This window comes from Vulpes vulpes, chromosome X, assembly GCF_048418805.1.
Source record: "Vulpes vulpes isolate BD-2025 chromosome X, VulVul3, whole genome shotgun sequence".
In the NCBI taxonomy this organism is placed as follows: domain Eukaryota; kingdom Metazoa; phylum Chordata; class Mammalia; order Carnivora; family Canidae; genus Vulpes; species Vulpes vulpes.
Window position 1 is genome coordinate 63,147,429 of NC_132796.1, and position 22,429 is coordinate 63,169,857.

At 37.0% G+C, this 22,429-nt stretch overlaps 1 protein-coding gene across 9 annotated transcripts in view; it reads right to left on the reverse strand.

Annotated features, from left to right (window-relative positions):
- CHM (CHM Rab escort protein) overlaps nucleotides 1-22,429 on the reverse strand; it is a 255,280-nt gene that overhangs the window by 135,471 nt on the left and 97,380 nt on the right. For all 9 annotated transcript variants that reach the window (XR_011998361.1, XM_026016746.2, XM_026016743.2 and 6 more), the window contains 4 exons: nucleotides 10,444-10,828; nucleotides 5,613-5,729; nucleotides 4,996-5,116; nucleotides 2,409-2,634 (listed from right to left, as the gene is read on the reverse strand). Coding sequence is in view for 8 of the 9 variants with exons in the window: in XM_026016746.2 (XP_025872531.1) it covers nucleotides 2,409-2,634; nucleotides 4,996-5,116; nucleotides 5,613-5,729; nucleotides 10,444-10,828 (849 nt within the window). In the remaining variant the exon portion in view is untranslated. The remainder of the gene's footprint in view (nucleotides 1-2,408; nucleotides 2,635-4,995; nucleotides 5,117-5,612; nucleotides 5,730-10,443; nucleotides 10,829-22,429) is intronic.

Below are 22,429 nucleotides of genomic sequence, written 5' to 3' on the forward strand. Positions count from 1 at the left end.
ATAATAGTGAAAGGGAATAGAAGGGAAGGGAGAAGAAATGGTAGGAAATACCTGAAAGAGAGACAGAACATGAAGACTCCTAACTCTGGGAAACGAACTGTGGGTGGTGGAAGGGGAGGAGGGCGGGGGTTGGGGTGAATGGGTGACGGGCACTGAGGGGGGCACTTGACGGGATGAGCACTGGGTGTTATTCTGTATGTTGGTAAATTGAACACCAATAAAAAAGATGTATTATTTAAAAAAATAATAAAAAAATAAAGGGTTAAAAAAATGAAAAAAAAAAATAAAAAATAAAATAAACTAGAGGAACTTTTAAGAGTAGATACTTCAGAAAGAAGGAAGAGACTCCTATTAACAAGATTCATTCCCCTTGGTAAAAGAAATTGTTGGGCAGTATTAAAAATGTGTAATAATTTGCTATTTAGAGTCCCAAATCGAAAAAAATAATAGATTCCCAAATAGAGACTCAGAAAAAGTGAAAAATAGAGATGGAGAAAAGTGTAACAGGCAAATACTAATAAGCTGTAGTAGCTACTTGACCATCAGACAAGGTAGCCTTTAAGGAAAAAAATACATTATTAGGGATGGAGAAAATCAGCAAATAATGTAAAATATTAAATTCATCAGGAAAATTAAAGTTAAAAATGTATATGATCTTAATAAATTGTCTCAAAATATAAGGTAAGAATTAATAGAATTATTGGGAGAAAGTGACAAATAAAATGAGAGACTTCAAAATGCTTTATTATTGGTAGATGAAAGAAAAAAACTTCAATAAAATTTTCAAATTGTAACCTCGAAGCCTATCTTGTTAGACTACAGACCAATAATTAGAGAACCCTGTGCATAAACATATTCTTCTTGAGCACAAATGGAAAAATTACCAAAATTAATGACATACTATATCATAAAGTTCAAAGTATGAATACTATAAAAACATATTTTCCAGATATAACTTAATTTTCTACAATGAGATTAAAGGGTAAGAGCCAAAATATCAACCAAATCAACTATTTTAAAACCTCTCATAACAACTCATGGGTCAATAAAGAAATCACAATGGAAATTAAGATATTTAGGACTAAAAGATATTGAATATAATACATAACTGTGAAGAGTCAAAACACGAGTTAGCACTTTATCATCTTAAATGCTTAAATATTTATCTTTTGTATTTTCTAATATAACATTGGGTTTCATCGTAAGAACTGGCAAGGACAGAAAAGGGGAGGGATGTGCTGAACAAAAGAAGGCAAAATAAAGGAGATAATAAAGAATGGAAATTAGTGAACTAGGGACACAAAGCTATAACAGAAGATTCCAAAAGCCCCAAAGTTGTTTCTTTGAAAATGTCATAGAGAGACTGTGAAATGTTGCTCAAGGTTACATGACTAACAAATGGAGAAGCCAAGACTTAAATCTACGTAGTCCAGGGTTTAACTACTATGCTCCACTACCCTAAAAGTGCTAGTAAGTATAAAAAGACAAGATTGTTATGTTTGACTACTTTAATCTTAATAAACTCCATGCATTATGAATACCATAAGGCAAGATATATGCAACACATACAACTAAGAAAAGGTTAGTATTCTGAATAAAAACTCCTACAAATCAATAAGGAAATAGATATGGGAAGAACCATGAACATGCACTTCACCAAAGAGAAAACATGAATATCCAATAACAACATAAGAAGACACTCCACCTCATAACTAATCTAGGAAATGTAAAATAAAAGTATGTGAAGTTTTCTATGTGAGTTAGATTGACAAAAACTTAAAAATCTAATAACAAATGTTGGCAAAGATGTAGAGCTATGGAAATTCTTATATATTGTGGCAGGATATAAACTGGAACAATGCTCAAAAGAAAAAATTGGGTACTATCTTGTATGAACATTCATATATCCCATGATTAGGAATTCCACTCCTAGATATGTACCTAGAGAAATTCTTGAACATGTATATTCTGAAACATACACAAGGATGTTAATAACAGCAAAAAAACAAACAAACAAACAAACAAACAAAAAAAACGAAAACCTGGAAACATTCTCTATCAAAAGAAAAATGGGAAAAATAAATTGTGGTTATATTCATAATGGAATACTACATAGCAAAGAAAATAACTATAATTATACACAACAAGGACGATGCAATGAACCATAATATTGAGTAAACTAAGGAATTTATAGGAAGGTTCTATTATATGAAGCCCAAACACAGGCCAAACTGAATATATCATTTAGATAGGTAGGTAAGCAAATACATAGATTTATAAAAGAGCAGAACAACAAAGTATGCTTGCATATACCAAATCTTGAATAAATCTCATTTTTGTCTTTTTCATTTTCATCTGTTACTTAAGATTACTTTAAGAAGAAACAAAAGAACCAATGCCAGTCTTACCTGCAGAAACACTGAGGAAGTTCTCCTTGGCCATATAAAGGAAACAGAAATGGAGTGTTGCCATACCGTCCAAGACAGTGAAGAAAGTTTTTGGTAGCTTTGAGACCATCTATGGTATTGCTGGCTGTCTCTGATGTCATCGCAATTGAATGCAGGACAAAGTACTGGAGGTTGGGGGTTAATTTTTGAGTTTTTAAATACTCAGAAAATGTAATCTCCTCATAGGCTATGAAAAGATGAAAATTTATCAGTTAAAATCACAATCAGGGGCAGCCCGGGTGGCTCAGTGGTTTAGTGCCGACTTGGGCCCAGGGCCTGATCCCGGACTTCTGGGATCAAGTCCCACATCGGGCTCCCTGCATGGAGCCTGCTTCTCTCTCTGCCTGTGTTTCTGCCTCTTTCTCTCTGTCTCTCTCATGAATAAATAAATAAAATTAAAAAAAAATCACGATCAAACCTCAATTTAAAACCACTGCACTGGGATGCCTGAGTGGCTTAGTGGTTGAGTGTCTGCCTTTAGCTCAGGGTGTGATCCTGGAGTCCTGGGAACCAGTCCTGCATCAGGCTTTCTGCTTCTCCCTCTGCCTGTGTGTCTGCCTCTCTCTCCCTTTATTCATGAGACAGAGAGAGAGAGAGAGAGAGAGAGAGAGAGAGAGAGAGAGAGAGAGAGGGAGAGGGAGGGAGGCAGACACACAGGCAGAGGGAGAAGCAGGCTCCATGCAGGGAGCCCGACGTGGAACTCGATCCCAGGTCTCCAGGACCACATCCTGGGCCAAAGGCAGCACTAAGCCGCTGAGCCACCCAGGCTGCCCCAATAAATAAAATCTTAAAAAAATAAATAAATAAAACCACTGCACAAAAGAGATCAAGCTTGTTTAAGACACTTGGCAAAGGACCCAGGTGGTATATATTACATTTTGGACAGAGACCACATATTTTAGGGGGGAAAAAACCTAGAAACAATCTCACTATCCTAACTGAACTGATGGCACAATTTTTAAGCTTTAAATGATGAATCTTTATTATTTTATAGGCTTAAAAAACTAGAAAAACATTCATTAACCACAACAGGTTTCCAAAATTGGCAATAATCTTACTTTACTATCACTAAAACTGCCGAGTAATGCCAATAATTACACTTAGAAATATTAAATAGATATGACAAATGACAATTTTTTGGTAAAAACAATGATAGATTTGAGTTTTTTGAAACGTATATTTCTACTAAAACTAAGAACAATGAACTATAACTAAAAAGTAAGGAAGTTAATTTCTGTGTGCCTAATGGAATCAGTCTTACTGCCTTATACCACACCTCAAAACAAGGGACCCCTAAAAACTGCTCACTTAAAGAACAGAAAAAAATATAATTGGACTATTAGTGGTGGGAAATATAATATCATAACAAAAGAAAAAAATATAAAACTTACAAAAATTTACTGAGAGAACATGAGTTTATGATGGGATAAGCACTTGGTGTTATACTATATGTTGGCAAACTGAATTTAAATTTTAAAAATTAAAAAAAAGAGAGAACATAAGTTTATAGCACTGTGAAGAATGATTTGGTGGTATCTAATGAACATGAAGCTTTAAGACCAAGAACTCAACTTTTAATATTCCAAGTTAAAAAAAAAAAAACATACTAATAAATAAATAAAAATCTTAAAAAAAAACCATACTGCTGTATTTCTCATTGCAACTTTATAAATGAAACATCAGTAGTATTTTTCTGTTTTGGACAACGTTTCCAGTCCAATGCACTTAAAGAGTATAAAGCTCTGATACTAAACTGAGATATTCAATTTTCAACAAACTGTAATTCGGGTCAAAGCCAAAACTAGAAACCATGTCCTCTAACACAGTGGTTCACATTCCCAGTGCCATCTAGCTTCTTTTTCTTACTTAGTTAAAATGAATAATTCAATATACCAAGCAAAAGTAATCCTGGGAAAATGAAAAAATATACAGACTTTTTACCTGCTGAAAAAAATTAATGGAACAATGAAAAAAGAATATCATCTATGGAGAACCAGTTGACAGAAATATTTAATTAACAAGAATAAAAACTAGGATGCCTGGGTGGCTCAGTGGTTGAACATCTGCCTTTGGCTCAGGTCCTAATCCTGGGGTCCTGGGATTCAGTCCCAGATCAGGCTCCCGAGCCTGCTTCTCACTCTGCCTATGTCTCTGCCTCTCTCTGTGTGTCTCCCATGAATAAATAAATAAAATCTTAAAAAAAAAACAAGAATAAAAGTTAACATACAGCATAGCACTTCCACAATGATGAAAATATTCTATAGCTGTACTGTAGCCATAGTAGCTAATAGCCACATGTGGTACCAAGTACTTCAAATACGGCTAGTCCAACTGAGGAACTGAATTTTAAATTATATTTAATTGTAATTAATTTTAGTTTAACTAGCTACATGTTGGTCATGGCTAACCTACTGGATAGTGCAGAGTCAGAATGTACTTTAAAAGAGTACTGAGCAGCTTACTACATCAGAGCAAGCATATTAAAACAAGAAAGCTCAAATATTTAGAGAACACAATTTGATGAACATAATTTAATGGAAAACAATACCTTTATATTCTTCAGGATGTTTTTCATATTCCATACAAAATGTAAGAAACTTCATTAGCATTCGCTTTTCTACCATAGTAAGTTGTTTGCTATTAAAGACATCGGCTCTAGAACAAGGAACCTGAAAAACATGATTTTAAGTTAAGAAAATGCTTCCTAGTCACACAAGTTTTCCAAATTACATTTTTTCCCTTTAACTATATAACAAGATCATTATTTCCATTCTAGCCATTCATGTTACCTTCTATCAGTTCTAATGGCATCTCTGCTGACTTCAGAGCTAATTAACTTGTGAGCTCTTACTTAATTCTGCCAAGTTGCTCCTTATACCATTAAAAGGCCAATGGCATGTCACTCCTAACTGGGTACAAATGACAGCTCAAATCTAGCGATATTTCCTGAAATTAACATTTTCTCAAAACCAGTATCAGGTTGCAGGAGAACTCATGAAAAAATTAACACTAGAAATTTTAATTGAGTAATCCCTATTTACTTTTACTATGCAGGATTGGAATTTGCTGCTTTGCCAGGAAAATAACAATTCTATTTGTTTATCCTTCCAAAACAAATAATAACTTTAGCTCATACCCAGTTACAACATTTGATCAGCAAAGTACCTGTTCCACTCTTCCTTCTCGAAATGCAAGAATCCTGGTAATATTTTTGAACTCTGCATATCGACTTACGTTAGATTTGATTAAAAGATCAATTAGCAATCCTCGAGAATACAGCAGCTGTACAAAGAAAATATTTTACAGGATAAAATAAAAGGAAAAATTGTGGAAAAATTAGTAAGTGCTAAGTAAAGATATATAATTCCACTATATTTTTAAATATTTGTATGAAAATATTATACCTATTAATATTGTAATACATAACAAAATTTACTACAGGTTTACAATTGATTATCTGAAATTCAAAACCCTAAAAACTCTGGAATCCAAAGTTTTTCATAATTAATTTGGCAACAAAATGACCCAAAATGATAGAAGACTCTTTTCTCTTTGCTGCACTGTGAATACATACATTTGCCTGCAGAAATATTAATACGTTTAATTATAGAGTGCCTCCTCAGATCTTAAGAATGTTATACCGTATATAGTGTATCAGCATATGTACTGTATTACATTCTAAAATAATTTTTAAAATCTAAATAATGGAACACATCAGGCCCAAGCATTTTGAATAAGAGCCTATACAGACTTATATAAGGACAAGTGGTTATTTTTTTTTACTTACAAATTTATTTTTATTGGTGTTCAATTTGCCAACATATAGAATAACAACCAGTGCGAAAGCCAATTCAGAAGGACAAGTGGTTATTAAGAAGACATAAGCTCACTGTACTTCTTCATCGTTTGATGAAGAAAAAGAAAAAGATTGGTTATGTGTGCCTACCAAAAGAATTGAATTAGAAGGTCCCTCTAGAATCCTAGCAGTCTAGATTTATGTCTTTTTCAAGAAGTGAGGATGATGGTTATTGATAGCATGCACATGTGGAATTGATTTTTCAGATTTTGTAACAAATATCAGAGACAAAAAAAATCCACAAAACTTCAATAATATTATCTAGCATGTTCTATATTTAACCATATGGTTAAATGCAACAGATCTGGCTTTGTGGTATACTGATACACTTTTAAGTGTTTATAACTCAATAAATGTTTAAAATGTAAATGTTACATCTGTAATAAGAGAAGGAAATAAAACAATTAGCTTTACTAGAAAGTAAAAGGGAATTTCAAAAATCTATCCAAACCATCAGTCTGAGTATCCAAGAGGTCAGTAAAGACTTGAACATCGATATCAGTTAGGTTTTTATAGTGGCCAGCATTGTGCAGAACAAAACTGGCATTGCTTTTTTTTTTTTTTTTTTTGAAACCAATCCAACTACCCTAAATACAGCAGGTTATTTCATTATCTTCAGCTTAATGCCCTACACAACTAATATATATATAGCATACATTTTTAAGAATATATTGCCAAGTCCTAATTCTATAATTATACTAAAAACAGATACATCAAATACCCATTCTGTTTAAAAACAAATACTTGAAATTCAATGATCCCTCAGTCATAATAATTTCACAAATATTAATATGTCAAACAAAAGATGTATTTTCATTTAAGAAGATCTAGTAAAGCCTAAGACTTAATGCCAGCTTAAAAACAATGCATTTAAGATAACATTGAAGAGAACATATTTTAATTAAACACTACACTAAACTTTTGTCTGAAGCTTAGTAATAACAACTACAGTATTTAAACTTAAGCCTCTTTTACAGCACTAAGTGATCTAACTGAAATTGCACTGATGAGAGGCTAAAGAATACCAAGTACTGTTCGATAGAAGAATGGATAAAGTTGTGGTAGGTATACACACACACACATATTACAAAATTACTTGGTCATTAAAAAAGAATGAAATCTTGCCATTTGCAACAACATGGATGAAACTAGACGACAGTATACTAAGTGAAGTAAGTCCAAGAAAGACAAATACCGGGACACCTGGGTGGCTCAGAGGTTGAGTGTCTGCCTTTGCTCAGGGCATGATCCCAGGGTCCCAGGATCGAGTCCCATATCGGGCTTCCTGCATGGAGTCTGCTTCTCCCTCTGCCTATGTCTCTGCCTCTCTCTTTCTGTGTCTCTCATGAATAAATAAATAAAATCTTTTAAAAAAATTTTAAAAAGACCAGTACCATATGATTTCACATTTCACTCATATGTGTAAACTAAAAAACAAAATAAATGAACAAAGAAAAAACGACTCTTAATTACAGAGAACAAACTGGTAGTTATCAGAGAGATGTGTGGGTGGGTGTAGCTGGGTGAAATAAAGGGAATTAAGAGGTACATACTTCCAATTATAATACTTTACAATGTTGTATGGTGATAGATGGTGAGTAATCAAGGTGAGCAATGAGTAAATGTATAGAATTGTCCAATCAATATGTTGTACATCTGAAACTAATATAATATTGTATGTTAATTATACTTCAATAAAAATAAAATATTTCAATCTGATTAAAATATTGAGAATTAGATTTAATAAGTAATTAATCATTTCTGTTTCACTTGGCCATGTTGGTTCCATAATTATTAAGGGTATGGACTTTCTTAGAAAAGAACTTTAAATGTAAGAACTTCAACTTTGATTTTCTCTATTAGTCTAAGCAGTATAATACTATAAAGCATTATATTTAACTAACCTAACCTGAGCTATAAGACTACTTTTTAAAAGGCTATATGTGTTTTGTAAACTGCAAAGCACCACTGTAATGTGTCAGTTTTACCATGACTTTGAGATGGAATACGTGTAGAAATGTCAGGTGGTTTGGACTTTAGGAAAGAGGTAGGGCTTGAAATAGATTTGGCAATCATCCTAAATTTAGATGCAATAACTGAAATTAGAACAGACAGAATTTCCAAGGAGTAATTGATTGCCCCAATATCGTGGAATATACTGCTTTCCACACCACAGATACTCAATAAATGTTCACTAAATGACTAACATTAAAAATTGATAATAAACCTCTTATACTGCTATGGTTCTACATTCTTTAGGTACTCCTGCTTTTGTGGGATGAATTTATTATTTTTTTTAACATATAAAACGATGAAAACTATGCAGGACAAAGTAAACTGCCCTGACTGCTCTAGACACATCTGTTTTTAATTTACCCTAAAAGAACCACTACTATGATCCACTGAAACTCATGAAAATACCCAGAATTCTTAAAAGTCTCAAACATCTTGGCATCTAATTAAACTCTCTCCCCCTCCACTACAATCAGCACTTTCTTTTATATTAGTGCATGATTTCCTACACTAATTCCAAAAATTGAAACAGTTCCATCTATTATTTTCCATTGCAATATTTATACTGTATTTCAGCTACTATAAGGGTTAGAGATTATTATAAACTAGTGTTGATTCTTAACCAACATTTATATCATCATTTAAGTTAGGCATTCCATATTCCAACTAATTAAAAATGAAATTTTCACAACAAAGCCCATTTGTTACTTGACTACTTCAGGGTTTTTTTGTTGTTTTATTTTTTGGTTTTGAAAACTTATTTTCTGTTCATGAGAATAGGAAAACCATTAGTAAACTATGATTAAACTTCCACCCAGAAAACAATAGCCAAGGTAACATGGAAAAAATGCTAGATTTCAAAGCATGGCAGGGTCACAGGAGCTGGAGAAGGTAGAATAGATGGTGCAAAAATATGAAGTAGGACCAAGGTAGCAACCAGCTCAGAGCAGGACAGAATCAGGCACAGAAAGCTACGTGATACAAAGAAAAAAAAAAGGATAGTAAAAATATACTCATATTTTTAGGCATAAGGTTCAAAAAGAGCAACAATATGAGTATATAGGATTGTATTTAGTAAAATTTAAGGAATATGCAATTAGTCTCTCTATATTTGGAACTTCAAGAGAGCATATTTAATTGAAAAGCCTAGTTTTGAGGCAAGTCTAATGTTATTTACTATGCTCTTCTATTTCTTTTTAATTTTTTGTTTGTCTTCAATGTATGGGATTTGGTCTGTTTCTTTCTACTTACTCCCTGTCCTATATCTAACCTCTTAAGACCATGATCCTTACCGGTTTTCTGCTTTTTCATGCTACATTAACCTTGCTTCCTATAAAACCAATACAACACTGTACCATCCAAAGACTTAGGGATCTCCTCTGAAGTTACACTGACCTAATATTAAAGTTAAGGACTGAAATATAACCAAAGACAGTAGCATGCTTCCCAGGCTCCCTGCCCCCACGCCCCGTATTAAATTATCCTCCAAAGCCCTCACACCTGAACAGATGATTTTCAAAAATGCATGGGTTTATTCAGAATGTTCATCATCATATAGATGTTAAAATAGACACTATATAGAAAGGCTAAAAATTTCATTTTTTTAAAATGTTTTTTTAAGGGTTTTATTTATTTGACAGAGAGAGCTGGGAGGGTGGGCCATAAGCAAGGGGAGTGGCAGACAGACAGAAAGGAGAAGCAGGCTCCCCACTGAGCAGGGAGCCCTATGTGGGGTCCTGTGATCATGACTGGAGCCGAAGGCAAATACTTAACTGACTGAGCCACCGAGGCACCTCAAGAAGTTCATTTAATAAACTATAAATAACATGAATTTTAATAAGGTTCATTAGAATTTTTCTCTTTATAAAATGCAGTAGGAGAATGTCAGAATGGATTCTGTGCTCCAGTACAAAGGTATCCTTGTGCTATAGTACTGAGCATTTTTAACCTATATTTAAAGAATATTTTAACTGAATTATAAATTTCTGGCTACTATCTCTTTATAAGACAAATGTTCACACTTCAAATAATAAAATTATGAAAATTGGGTTTATGGTCCCAGATGCTATTTTCAATCAATTAAAATTAGTATTATTCTATGACAGGATGAAGAAAATTAGTACTTACTTTTGATACCAAATCAATATTAAATCTCCTGCCTTCTTTAATAATTTGTGAGTAAGTAATCCTAGTTTTCTTTGGTTGCAATGCAGTGCCTTCTGTTGTAGGCACATTTTTACTTGTTTCTTCTTCTGAAGCTGACTTCATACAAGTTTTATCATCATGTTTTTTTGTTTCTCCTGTTACCTTCACATTGTTTATTTCTAGGGCAGTCTCTAGATCACTGCTTGGAGTTTGTTCTGTGAGCATTTCACAGCTCGCAGTGCATAGTGACTCATCTTCTGAAGGCAGATAGGCAGAATGTACAGCTTCTGTAGGGTTCTCAGATATCACAGAAGCATGATTTTTCTGCAGTGCACCAGCTTCTTCAACTTCTTCATGCAAATCCCGACTAATGAGAAATGATAACAACACACTTTTGATAATTATACTGGCTACATTTTTTATTATTTTAATGGTGTTTTTTATTTCTTTATCCCATTTATATTACCAAGTCCAGTATACATTTTGTCGTATATGAACCACACACTAAACATTCATCTGTTAAGGTTTCAACACAATATGAAATACAATATTTGAAAAATACACATAGAGATTTCAGAGTTTAGCAGAGCCTGTCACATGTATACTTTTAAGAATTTACTGAAGACAGAGGAATTGTATTTTAGAAACAAATCAAAAGTGCTTATGAGCACAGCCTTCAGAATAAACAGGACAATGTTCAAACCCTGAACCTGTGATTAGGTAACTCTGAATTTAGAAAACTTACTTATCCTATGACCTAAGTTATCCATCTATAACATATGGGTAACAGCATCTACCTCACAAAGTTGTTTTGAAGATTAATGATTTAAGCTTCATGGTGTCACATGCAAATAACCTATCACAGTGTCTAGCACATAGTAAATACTCAACAATGGTAGTTATCAAAGATTATTTTTATTAATAATGTGACAGAGCTAGAATAAGTGCAATAAAGTTTAAGTTGGTTTGTCACAATGTGGTATATAAGAGGATCCTTCTGTATTCTTTCCTGCTTTATTTTGGTTTATTTATTTATTTTTATTTTGTTTTAATTTTGTTTTAGTGTCTATTACTCTACTGGAAGTCTCAACTCCACAGTTAATACTAGGGTTAACATTCTCAGTCCATATTGCCTTGACTGATAAAACAGGCTCCTGTTCAATCTATCTGCATTAAGCATTTCACTCCTGTTCAATCTATCTGCATTATGCATTCCATTCCATATTACCTACATTTCATTGAGTTGCCCTACTGTGCAACACTAAAAAATGTCAATGATAGGCCGTGGGAAATAAACACCTCCTAAGTGATTGCTCAAGAAACTTAAAGCAGCTCTTCCTTATATGATCTCTAAACACTACCTCATAAAATCTTCTTCCTGCCTCTAACCCATATCATCTTTATCAACTATTTTCTGGTCTCATCTCTCTTGTTTTCAGACATAGCATCTCTCCTAATCTATCAACTCTAATCTCCATGTTTTGAATCATATTATTTGTGTCTCCTGGGCTCTTCATCCCACTCCCCATATCATCATAATTCTCCCATTCCCAAAAGTAAGCACATATTTTAACAATCTATCCACTGTAAGAAAAATTTTAAATATTTCCCAAAAAACTTCCTTAAACCAACCGTACTTATCATTCTATTACTCCATGTCCCCACAATACACACATGCAATTTGCCTTGCATTTATTTATCCATTCTTTTCAATATTCCTTTGGTTGGCCAGTATATACTTTATCTTCTGAAGCAGACTTCAACTCCCTTTAAGGAAAGACCTAAACATCTCTACTTACATGTGCCTCAAAACACTTAATGCACTGCTCTACAGACATGCTATCTAATCAACTCTTGAAGAATATATGGTTTGGGGGTGGGGCAAGATGGCAGAGACTAGGGGTCCTCAACTCACCTGGTCCCACAAACTTACCTAGATAACTTTCAAAACATCCTGAACATCAACGAATTCGACCTGAGATTTAAAGAGAGAACAGCTGGAAAGATACAGAGAGAAGGGTTTTCACTTCTAGCAAGGTAGGAAGGGGCAGAAAAAAATAAAAAAGAATCAAGTGGGGGAGGGTCACCGCGAGGAACTGGGCTAAGGGCTAAAGTCAGGCAGAGAAAGCCTCAAGTAAAGGAAAGCTGAGCCCTCGAGAAGCAGGAACTTTAAAATCCGTACCGGATTCATCCTGGACAGAAAAACTCTCAGCAGGGAAATTGGGCAGAATCACAAGAGGGGCAGTAAAGCCTCCAGTTTCCTGGAGTCACTAACAGAGGAAGTGCGCCCTAGGGGAAAGCTCACCAGAATCTGTGGGCCGATCTCAAAGGCATGGAGATCACACCCGGCTGGATATGTGGGAGACTCCTGTCAGTCAGGTAGGCGGCTCCAGATGGAAGGGTCTGCACCCTGCTGCCTTCCAGACAATGTGGTTCCAGCAGCACAGGGCCCCAGACCCCAGGACTGGAGCAGACATAGCCCACCATCCTGCACTCCCCCTGGGACAGGCAGAAGCTGGGAGCGCACAGGACATCCAGGACTCTCCCACCACTGGGCGCCCTGAAAGCTGTACAGATCAGGGCACCCGTGCCACACTGGGAAGGTCTAGGCCAATGTGGACTCGGAGACTGAGTTAGTTACTAGCAGGGAGCTAACTCCAGAGCTGAAAATCTGGCCACCACCAGTGTTGGTTTCCTCCTTGTTTCACCCTGTACCTGGAAGAGGTGGGGCCTCCAGGGAACAAAGGCCTCACAGGATAAACAGCTCCCATTGAGCCCTACACAGGGAGGGGTGGGGCATCTCCCCCAGGTGCACACACCTGAGAATCAGCACAGGAGACTCCTCCCCCAGAAGACAATCTGGAAGGCCAGGGGAAGAGTAAGTTCTCGACCAAGCAGCGCTGGAAAGCTCCAGGGGAAGTCGAGGGATTTATAGTATATAACTAGGGGATCCCTGGGTGGTGCAGCGGTTTAGCGCCTGCCTTTGGCCCAGGACGCGATCCTGGAGACCCGGGATCGAATCCCACGTCGGGCTCCTGGTGCATGGAGCCTGCTTCTCCCTCTGCCTATGTCTCTGCCTCTCTCTCTCTCTATCATAAAAAAAAAAATTTTTTTTAAATTTTATAGTATATAACTAGAGGGTTCCCCTTCTTTTTAAATTTATCCCTCTTTTTCCATTAGAACTCGTTTTTATACCAGACTAAAAATTTCCAATATTTTCTCTTTTCCCACCTTAACTACAATATTTTACCATATCATCACTTTTAAGTTTCTTCCTTTTTGACTTTCATATATCTACAATTAAATATCTTAGATATATTTTCCACTTCTAGATTCCCTTCATTAAATTTTGGTAGATATATGAGACGTGGGTTTTTGTTTTGTGTTTTTTATTTTTGCTGCCTCATTTTGTTATACAATGAAGGAAGTTAATACCTTCTAAACATGACCTGCATGTACCCAGAACCAAGTGCAATACCAGGCTGGTTCAGTCTGTGAGATTATATTCTCTCTACATTCCCATTCTGCCCCCATCTTTTATCTCGTTTATGTTTTGGTGGTCAGTGTTGGGGCTTGGAACAAGTATTGCTGGTTTACATAAATTTGGGACTGAGCATCTTCTAACGTACAGAACTTAACACACAGAACTAAGAGGATCACCATCTAGAGCCCCTCAGGTAAACTAATTCTCCCTCCACTACAACTTCTTCACCAACACCATTTCCCAGGTCCCTGCCTTTTCTTTTTTTCCTCCTTACTTTTGTTTATGGCACTTCTTTGGGGTTTCTGTCCTCTTATTTTTTACTACTTTGTTTTAAAATTTGTTTTTACTTAAGTGGTCCTTTTGTTTTAGTTTGGTCTGATCTTTCTTTGCATTTTCTGATCTCTAACCTCCTCAGAATAATCTAGGGTGAAATTTACTTAGGTCGTGGTTGATATTCTTGATGCAGCCCAATCGTACAGCCACTCTGCACTGAGCAACATGACTAGAAGGAAGATCTCACAACAAAAGAAAGAATCAGAAACAGAACTCTCTGCCACAGAGTAACAGAATATGGATTACAAATTCGAAGGCAGAAAGCCAATTCAGAAGCACAATATTAAAGCCTGGCTCTGGAAAAAACTATAAGGGACTCTAGAGACTTTGTTACTGCAAAATTAGGAACTAATCAGGCCAAAATTAAAAATCAATTAAATGAAATGAAATCCTAACTGGAGGTCCTAAGAACTAGGGTTAATGAAGTAGCAAAAAGAGTGAGCATTAGAAGACAAGTTGATGGCAAGGAAGGAAGCTGAGGAAAAAAGAGAAAAACAATTAAAAGACCATGAGAAAAGGTTAGGGGAAATAAATGATAGCCTCAGAAGTAAAAGTCTACCTTTAATTGGACTACCAGAGGACTCTGAAGGGACAAAGGAGCTAGAAAGCATATTTGAACAAACGATAGCTGAGAACATCCCTAATCTGTGGAGGAAAACAGGCATTCAGATTCAGGAGACAGAGGTACACCCCCAAAAATCAATAAAAACCTTTCAATACCTCGACATTTAATAATGAAACTTAAAAATTCAAAAGATAAAGAGAAGATCCGTAAAGCAGCAAGAGACACGAGATCCCTACCTTATATGGGGAAGAATATCAGATTAACAACAGACCTCCCCACAGAGACCTGGCAGGCCAGAAAGGGCTGGCAGGATATATTCAGGGTCCTAAATGAGAAGAACATGCAGCCAAGAATACTTTATTCAGCAAGGCTCTCATTCAGGATAGGAGAGGTAAAGAGCTTCCAAAATAGGCAGAAACTGAAAGAATATGTGACCACCAAAACAGCTCTGCAAGAAATATTAAAGGGGACCCTGTAAAAGAAAGAGGAAACCCAAAGAAATAATTCACACACAAAAAAAAGGGACTGAATAGGTAATACAATGGCACTAAATTCATATCTTTCAATAGTTACTCTGAACGTGAATGGGCTAAATGATCCCATCAAAAGAAGCAGGGTTTCAGACTGGATGAAAAAGCAACACCCAACTACTTGCTGTCTACAAGAGACCCAATTTATTTTTTATTTATTTTTATTTTTATTTTTTTTATTGGAGTTCAATTTTCCAACATATACCATAACACCCAGTGCTCATCCCATCAAGTGCACTACTCACTGCCCTTCTCCCAGTCACCCCCACCCCTGCCCACCTCCCTTTCTACCACCCATTATTCGTATCCCAGTTAGGAGTCTCTCATGTTCTGTCTCCCTTTCTAATATATCCCAGTCATTTTTGCTCCTTTCCCCTTTATTCCCTTTCACTATGTTTTATATTCCCCAAATGAATGAGACCATATAATATTTGCCCTTCTACGATTGACTTATTTCACCCAACATAATACCCTCCAGTTCCAACCATGTCGAAGCAAATGGAGGGTATTTGTCATTTCTAATGGCAGAGTAATATTCCATTGTATACATATACCACATCCTCTTTATCCATTCATCTTTCGATGGACACTGAGGTTCCTTCCACAGCTTGGCTATTGTGGACATTGCTGCTAGAAATATCGGGGTGGAGGTGTCCTGGCATTTCACTGCCTCTGTATCTTTGGGGTAAATCCCCAGCAATGCAATTGCTGGGTCGTAGGGCACATCTATTTTTAACTCATTGAGAAACCTCCATACAGTTTTCCAGAGCGGCTGCACCAGTTCACATTCCCACCAGGAGTGCAAGAGGGTTCCCCTTTCTCCACATCCTCTCCAACATTTGTGGTTTCCTGCCTTGTTAATTTTCCCCATTCTCACTGGGGTGAGGTGGTATCTCATTTTGGTTTTGATTTGTATTTCCCTGATGGCAAGTGATGCGGAGAATTTTCTCATGTGCTTGTGGGCCATGTCTATATCTTCCTCTGTGAGATTTCTGTTCATGTCTTTTGTCCATTTCATGATTGGATTGTTTGTTTCTTTACTGTTGAGTTTAATAAGTTCTTTATACATCTTGGTACTAGTCCTTTATCTGACAGGTCATTTGCAAATATCTTCTCCCATTCTGTAGGTTGTCTTTTAGTTTCGTTGACTGTTTCTTTTGCTGTGCAAAAGCTTTTTATCTTGATGTAGTTAATAGTTAATTTTTGCTTTTGTTTCTCTTGCCTTCATAGATGTATCTTGCAAGAAGATACTGTGGCCAAGTTCAAAAAGGGTGTTGCCTGTGTTCTCCTCTAGGATTTTGATGGAATCTTGAAGAGACTGAATTTAGACCTAAGGACACCTCCAGCCTGAAAATGAAAGGTTGTAGAACCATTTACCATTCAAAGGGTCCTCAAAAGAAAGCAGGGGTAGCAATCATCATATCAGATAAATTAAAGTTTATCCCAAAGACAGTAGGAAGAGATGAAGAGGGACACTATATCATACTTTAAGGGTCTATCCAACAAGACCTAAGAATCATGAATATTTATGCCCCTAATGTAGGAGCTGACAAGTATATCAATCAATTAATAACCAAAGTAAAGACATACGTAGATAATAATACACTAACAATGGGAGACTTCAACACACCACTGTCTGCAAATGACACATTTTCTAAGCACATTGCCACCAAAGATACAAGAGCTTTAAATGATACACTGGACCAGATGGATTTCACAAAACTTTCCATCTGAACGCAACTGAATACACATTCGTCTCAAGTGCACATGGAACTTTCTCCAGAATAGACCACATACTGGGTCGCAAATCAGGTCTCAACTGATCAAAAAACTGGGATTCTCCCCTACAGATTTTCAGACCACAATGTTTGAAAGTAGAACTCAATCAGAGGAAGAAATTTGAAAGAAACTCAAAAACGTGGAGGTTAAAGAGGATCCTGCGAAAACATGAATGGGTCAACCAGGAAATTAGAGAAGAATTAAAAAGATTCATGGAAACTAATGAAAATGAAGAATCACTGCTCAAAATCCTTGGGATACAGCAAAAGCAGTCCTGAGGGGGGGAAATACATCGCAATACAAGCATCCATTCAAAAACTGGAAAGAACTCAAATACAAAAGCTAACCTTGCACCTAAAGGAGCTGAAGAAAAAACATCAAATAAAACCTTCACCCAGCAGAAGAAGAGAGTTAATAAGGATTCGAACAGAACTCAATGAAATAGAGACGAGAAGAACTGTGGAACATATCAACAAAACCAGGAGTTGGTTCTTTAAAGAATGGGGTAGACAAACCATTAGCCAGCCTTATTAAAAAAGAAAAAAGACTCAAATTAATAAAATCATGAATAAAAGAGGAGAGATCACAACCCACACCAAGGAAATACAAAAAATTTCAAAAACATATTATGAACAGCTATACGCCAATAAATTAGGCAATCTAGAACAAATGCATGCATTTCTGGAAAACCAGAAACTACCAAAACTGGAACAGGAAGAAACAGAAAACCTGAGCAGGCCAATCACCAGGGAGGAAATTGAAGCAGTCATGAAAAACATCCCAAAACACAAAAGTCCAGGGCCAGATGGCTTCCCAGGGGAATTCTATCAAACGTTTAAAGAAGAAAACATACCTATTCTACTAAAGCTGTTCCGAAGGACAGAAAGGGATGAAATACTTCCAATCTCATTCTATGATCTATGAGATATCACCTTAATTCCAAAACCAGACATAGAGCCCACCAAAAAGGAGAATTGTAAACCAGTATCCCTGTTTAACACAAATGCAAAAATTCTCAACAAGATACTAGTCAATAGGATCCGACAGTACATTAAGAGGATTATTCACCATGATTAAGTGGGATTTATCCCTGGGATGCAAGGCTGGCTCAACACTCATAAAGCAATCAATGTGATAGATCATATCAACGAGAAAAACCAAGAACCCGGGATCCCTGGGTGGTGCAGCGGTTTAGCGCCTGCCTTTGGCCTGGGGCGCAATCCAGGATCGAATCCCACTGTCAGGCTCCTGGTACATGGAGCTTGCTTCTCCCTCTGCCTATGTCTCTGCCTCTCTCTCTCTCTCTGTGTGACTATCATAAATTAAAAAAAAAAAAAAAAACCAACCAAGAACCCTATGATCCTCTCCATAGATGCAGAGAAAGCATTTGACAAAATACAGCATCCATTCCTGATCAAAACTCTTCAGAGTGTAGGGATAGAGGGAACATTCCTCAGCATCTTCAAAGCCATCAATGAAAAGCCCACAGCAAATATCACTGTCAACAGGGAAAAACTGAGAGCCTTTCCCCTATGATTATGAAAATGATAGGAATGTCCACTCTCACCATTGTTATCCAGGATAGTATTACAAGTCCTATACTCGGGGATTCCTGGGTAGATCAGCGGTTTAGCATCTGCCATAGGCCAGGGAGTGATCCTGGAGTCCGGGGATCAAGTCCCACATCGAGCTCCCTACATGGAGCCTGCTTCTCCCTCTGTCTGCCCCTCTGTCCCGCCCCCCGCCCCCCGTGTCTCCCATGAATGAATAAATAAAATGTTTTTTTTTTAAAAGAAGTCCTAGCCTCAACAATCAAACAAAAAGAAAAGGCAATAATAAATCAGCAAAGAAGATGCTAAACTCTCCCTCGTTGCAGATGACATGATACTATTCATAGAAACTCCGCCGCAGGATTGCTAAGATTTGTGTGAAATCAGAAAAGACCCTGAATAGCCAGGGGAATATTGAAAAAGAAAACCAGAGCCGGGGGCATCACAATGCCAGATTTCAAGTTGTACTACAAAGCTGTGATCATCAAGACAGTGTGCTACTGGCACAAAAACAGACACCTAGATCAATGGAACAGAACAGAGAACCCAGAAATGGGCCCTCAACTCTATGGTCAACTAATATTCGATAAAGCAGGAAAGACTATCCTACTGGAAAAAGGAAAGTCTCTTCAATAAACGGTGCTGGGAAAATTGGACAGCTACGTGAAGAATCAAAGTAAACCATTCTCTTATACCATACACAAAGATAAACTAAAAATGGATGAAAGATCTAAATGTGAGACAAGAATCCATCAAAACCCTAGAGGAGAACACAGACAACACCCTTTTTGAACTTGGCCACAGTGACTTCTTGCAAGATACATCCATGAAGGCAAGGGAAACAATAGCAAAAATGAATTATTGGGACTTCATCAAGATCAAAAGCTCTGCACAGCAAAAGAAACAGTCAACAAAGCTAAAAGACAACCTACAGAATGGGAGAAGATATTTGCAAATGACATATCAGATAAAGGGCTAGTATCCAAGATCTATAAACAACTTATGAAACTCAACAGCAAAGAAACAAACCATCCAATCATGAAATTGGGAAAAGACATGAACAGAAATTTCACAGAGGAAGACATAGACATGGCCAACAAGCACATGAGAAAATGCTCCACATCACTTGCCATCAGGGAAATACAAATCAAAACCACACTAAAATACCACCTCACCCCAGTGAGAATGGGGAAAATTAACAAGACAGGAAATATCAGATGTTGGAGAGGATGTGGAGAAAGGGAAACCCTCTTGCACTAATGGTGGGAAAGCGGGAATGCAAACTGGTACAGCCCCTCTAGAAAACTGTGTGGAGGTTCCTCAAAGAGTTAAAAACAGAACTGCCGTACCACCCAGCAATTGCATTGCTGGGGATTTACCCCAAAGATACAGATGCAGTGAGTAGTCGAGATACCTGCACCCTAATGTTCATAGCAGCAATGTCCACAATAGCCAAATTGTGGAAGGAGCCTTCCTTCTATCTGTCCATCGAAAGTAAAATGGATAAAGAAGATGTGGTATATATACACATTGGAATATTACTCAGCTATTAGAAAGAACAAATACCCACCATTTTCTTCAGTATGGATAGAACTGGAGGGTATTATGGTGAGTGAAGTAAGTCAATTGGAGAAGGACAAACATTATACGGTGTCACTGATATGGGAAATATTAGAAATAATGAAGGGGATTATAATGGAAAAGAAAGAAAATGAGTGGGAAAAATTAGAGAGCGTTACAAAACATGAGAGACTCCTAACTCTGGGAAATGAACAAGGGATAGTGGAAGGGGAGGTGGGCGGGGGAATGGGGTGACTGGGTGATGGGCACTGAGTGGGGCACTTGATAGGATGAGTACTAGGTGTTATACTATATGTTGGCTAAGCGAACTTCAATAAAGAAAAAATATATATATATATATATACACAATTTAAAATTAAAAAAAGAATATACGGTTTCCACATGCCGTGTGTGTGTGTCGGGGGGGGTGAGCTGTGTGTGTGCATGCATAAAAATAAAACTTATTTTGCAGGAAACACAAGCTATGAAGTCAAGGAAAAATAAATTATAAATTTAAAATGTGAGTACTCTTAAAAATATATTACAATTAATAAGTATTATAATAAAATGATACCATAAAGAATAACATAATTTAAATGTCAAAAAATCATATGCTGAGGAGAAGAGCTAAGATGGTGGAGTAGACAGATCTGGGCTCTTATTGTCCCTTGCACACAACTAGTTAACTATAGAATCGTTTTGAATGCCTAAGAAATCAACCTGAGGACTGACAAAACAAACTCCACAACTAGAGAGAGAATAGGTCACATGGAGGAAGGGAGAAAGTGTGGAGACATGGTTTGGGGTAGAAACAGATCTCTGATGCTGTGGTTGGCGGAGAGCCCTGGTATGGGAGAAAAGTGAGAGAGAAACATACAGGGGAACACAAAAGAACACTTCTTCAAAGTCATTGGCTGGGAAAGCAAGGGCAGATTTTTTTTGTGTTTGCAACTAGCAGAAATTGAAGATATAGAGTTTTAGATCCAGGGATAGTCCCCAGAGGGCACTGCACTGCTCCTGGAGAGAAGGCAGGCAAACAACCTGCGGGGTGACAGTTATCTGAAGATCACCTGGGACACGCAGAGGGGAGATAATTCCCTCTTCTCAAACTGAATCTCTGAGAACAACAAGCACTGAGACCCCTGTCCCAGGGACAATGGAGCTGCCTGGCTCCATTTCCGTCCCCCACCCCTCAGCATAAATAAAGAACCAACTGCTATAAACACGATAGCACCTACACTGGCTGCCTGATCCACTTATAACAGGTCCAACACTCCTGCGCTCTAACCCTACTGCCCTTCTTCATCAAGTTTGCCTCACTCCCAGTTTGGCAGGACCCTTTCCCAAAAGACCAGTAAAAAACTCCGGCTCACAACACACCTCCTAATCAGTTATGCAAAGATCCAGGTCTAGTGAAAGTAGTATCAGGTCTCATTTAACAAGCAGACAAGACCACACCTAGTTAAACTCACCACATTCTGCCCAAAAACCAAACACTGCCCAATGAAGACAAGGACAGATTCTGCAGATGACTGACCTGGAGGATAGAGCACTCAAAACAAGCAGCAGAATGCATACAGCACACACCAGGGACAAGTCATGAGGCACCAGGCCCTAGATACGGTATGACCTCTTCTATAAAGCCATTACCCTCTAAAGGAGGAAACATAAGCCTTTCTAACAAATAAATGAAGACAGAGACTTAGACAAAATGCCAAGATAGAGGAATTCATCCCAAATGAAACAAGATAAGGTCATAGCCAAAGATCTAAGTGAAACAGATATAAGTAATATGCCTAAGTGGAGAATTGAAAGCAACAATCATAAGGATTCTGACTGGGCTTCAGAAACAAATGGAGACTTCAGGGAAGCCCTTACTACAGAGATAAAAAAGCCAAAGAACAATCAGAAATGTAAAATGCAAAAACAAATTCAAAACAGATTGGACACGATGAACACAAGGATGGAAGAAGCAAAGGAAGAGATAAATGATTTAGAAGGTAAAATAATGGACAAATATGAAACTGAAGAAAGAAAGAATTATGGATCAGGAGAATAGCCTAAGGGAACGTAGTGACTGCATCAAATGAAATAATATTCATATTATAGAAGTCCAATAATAAGAAAAGGGAGAAAACGGGATAGAAAATGTATTTGAGGGAGGAGG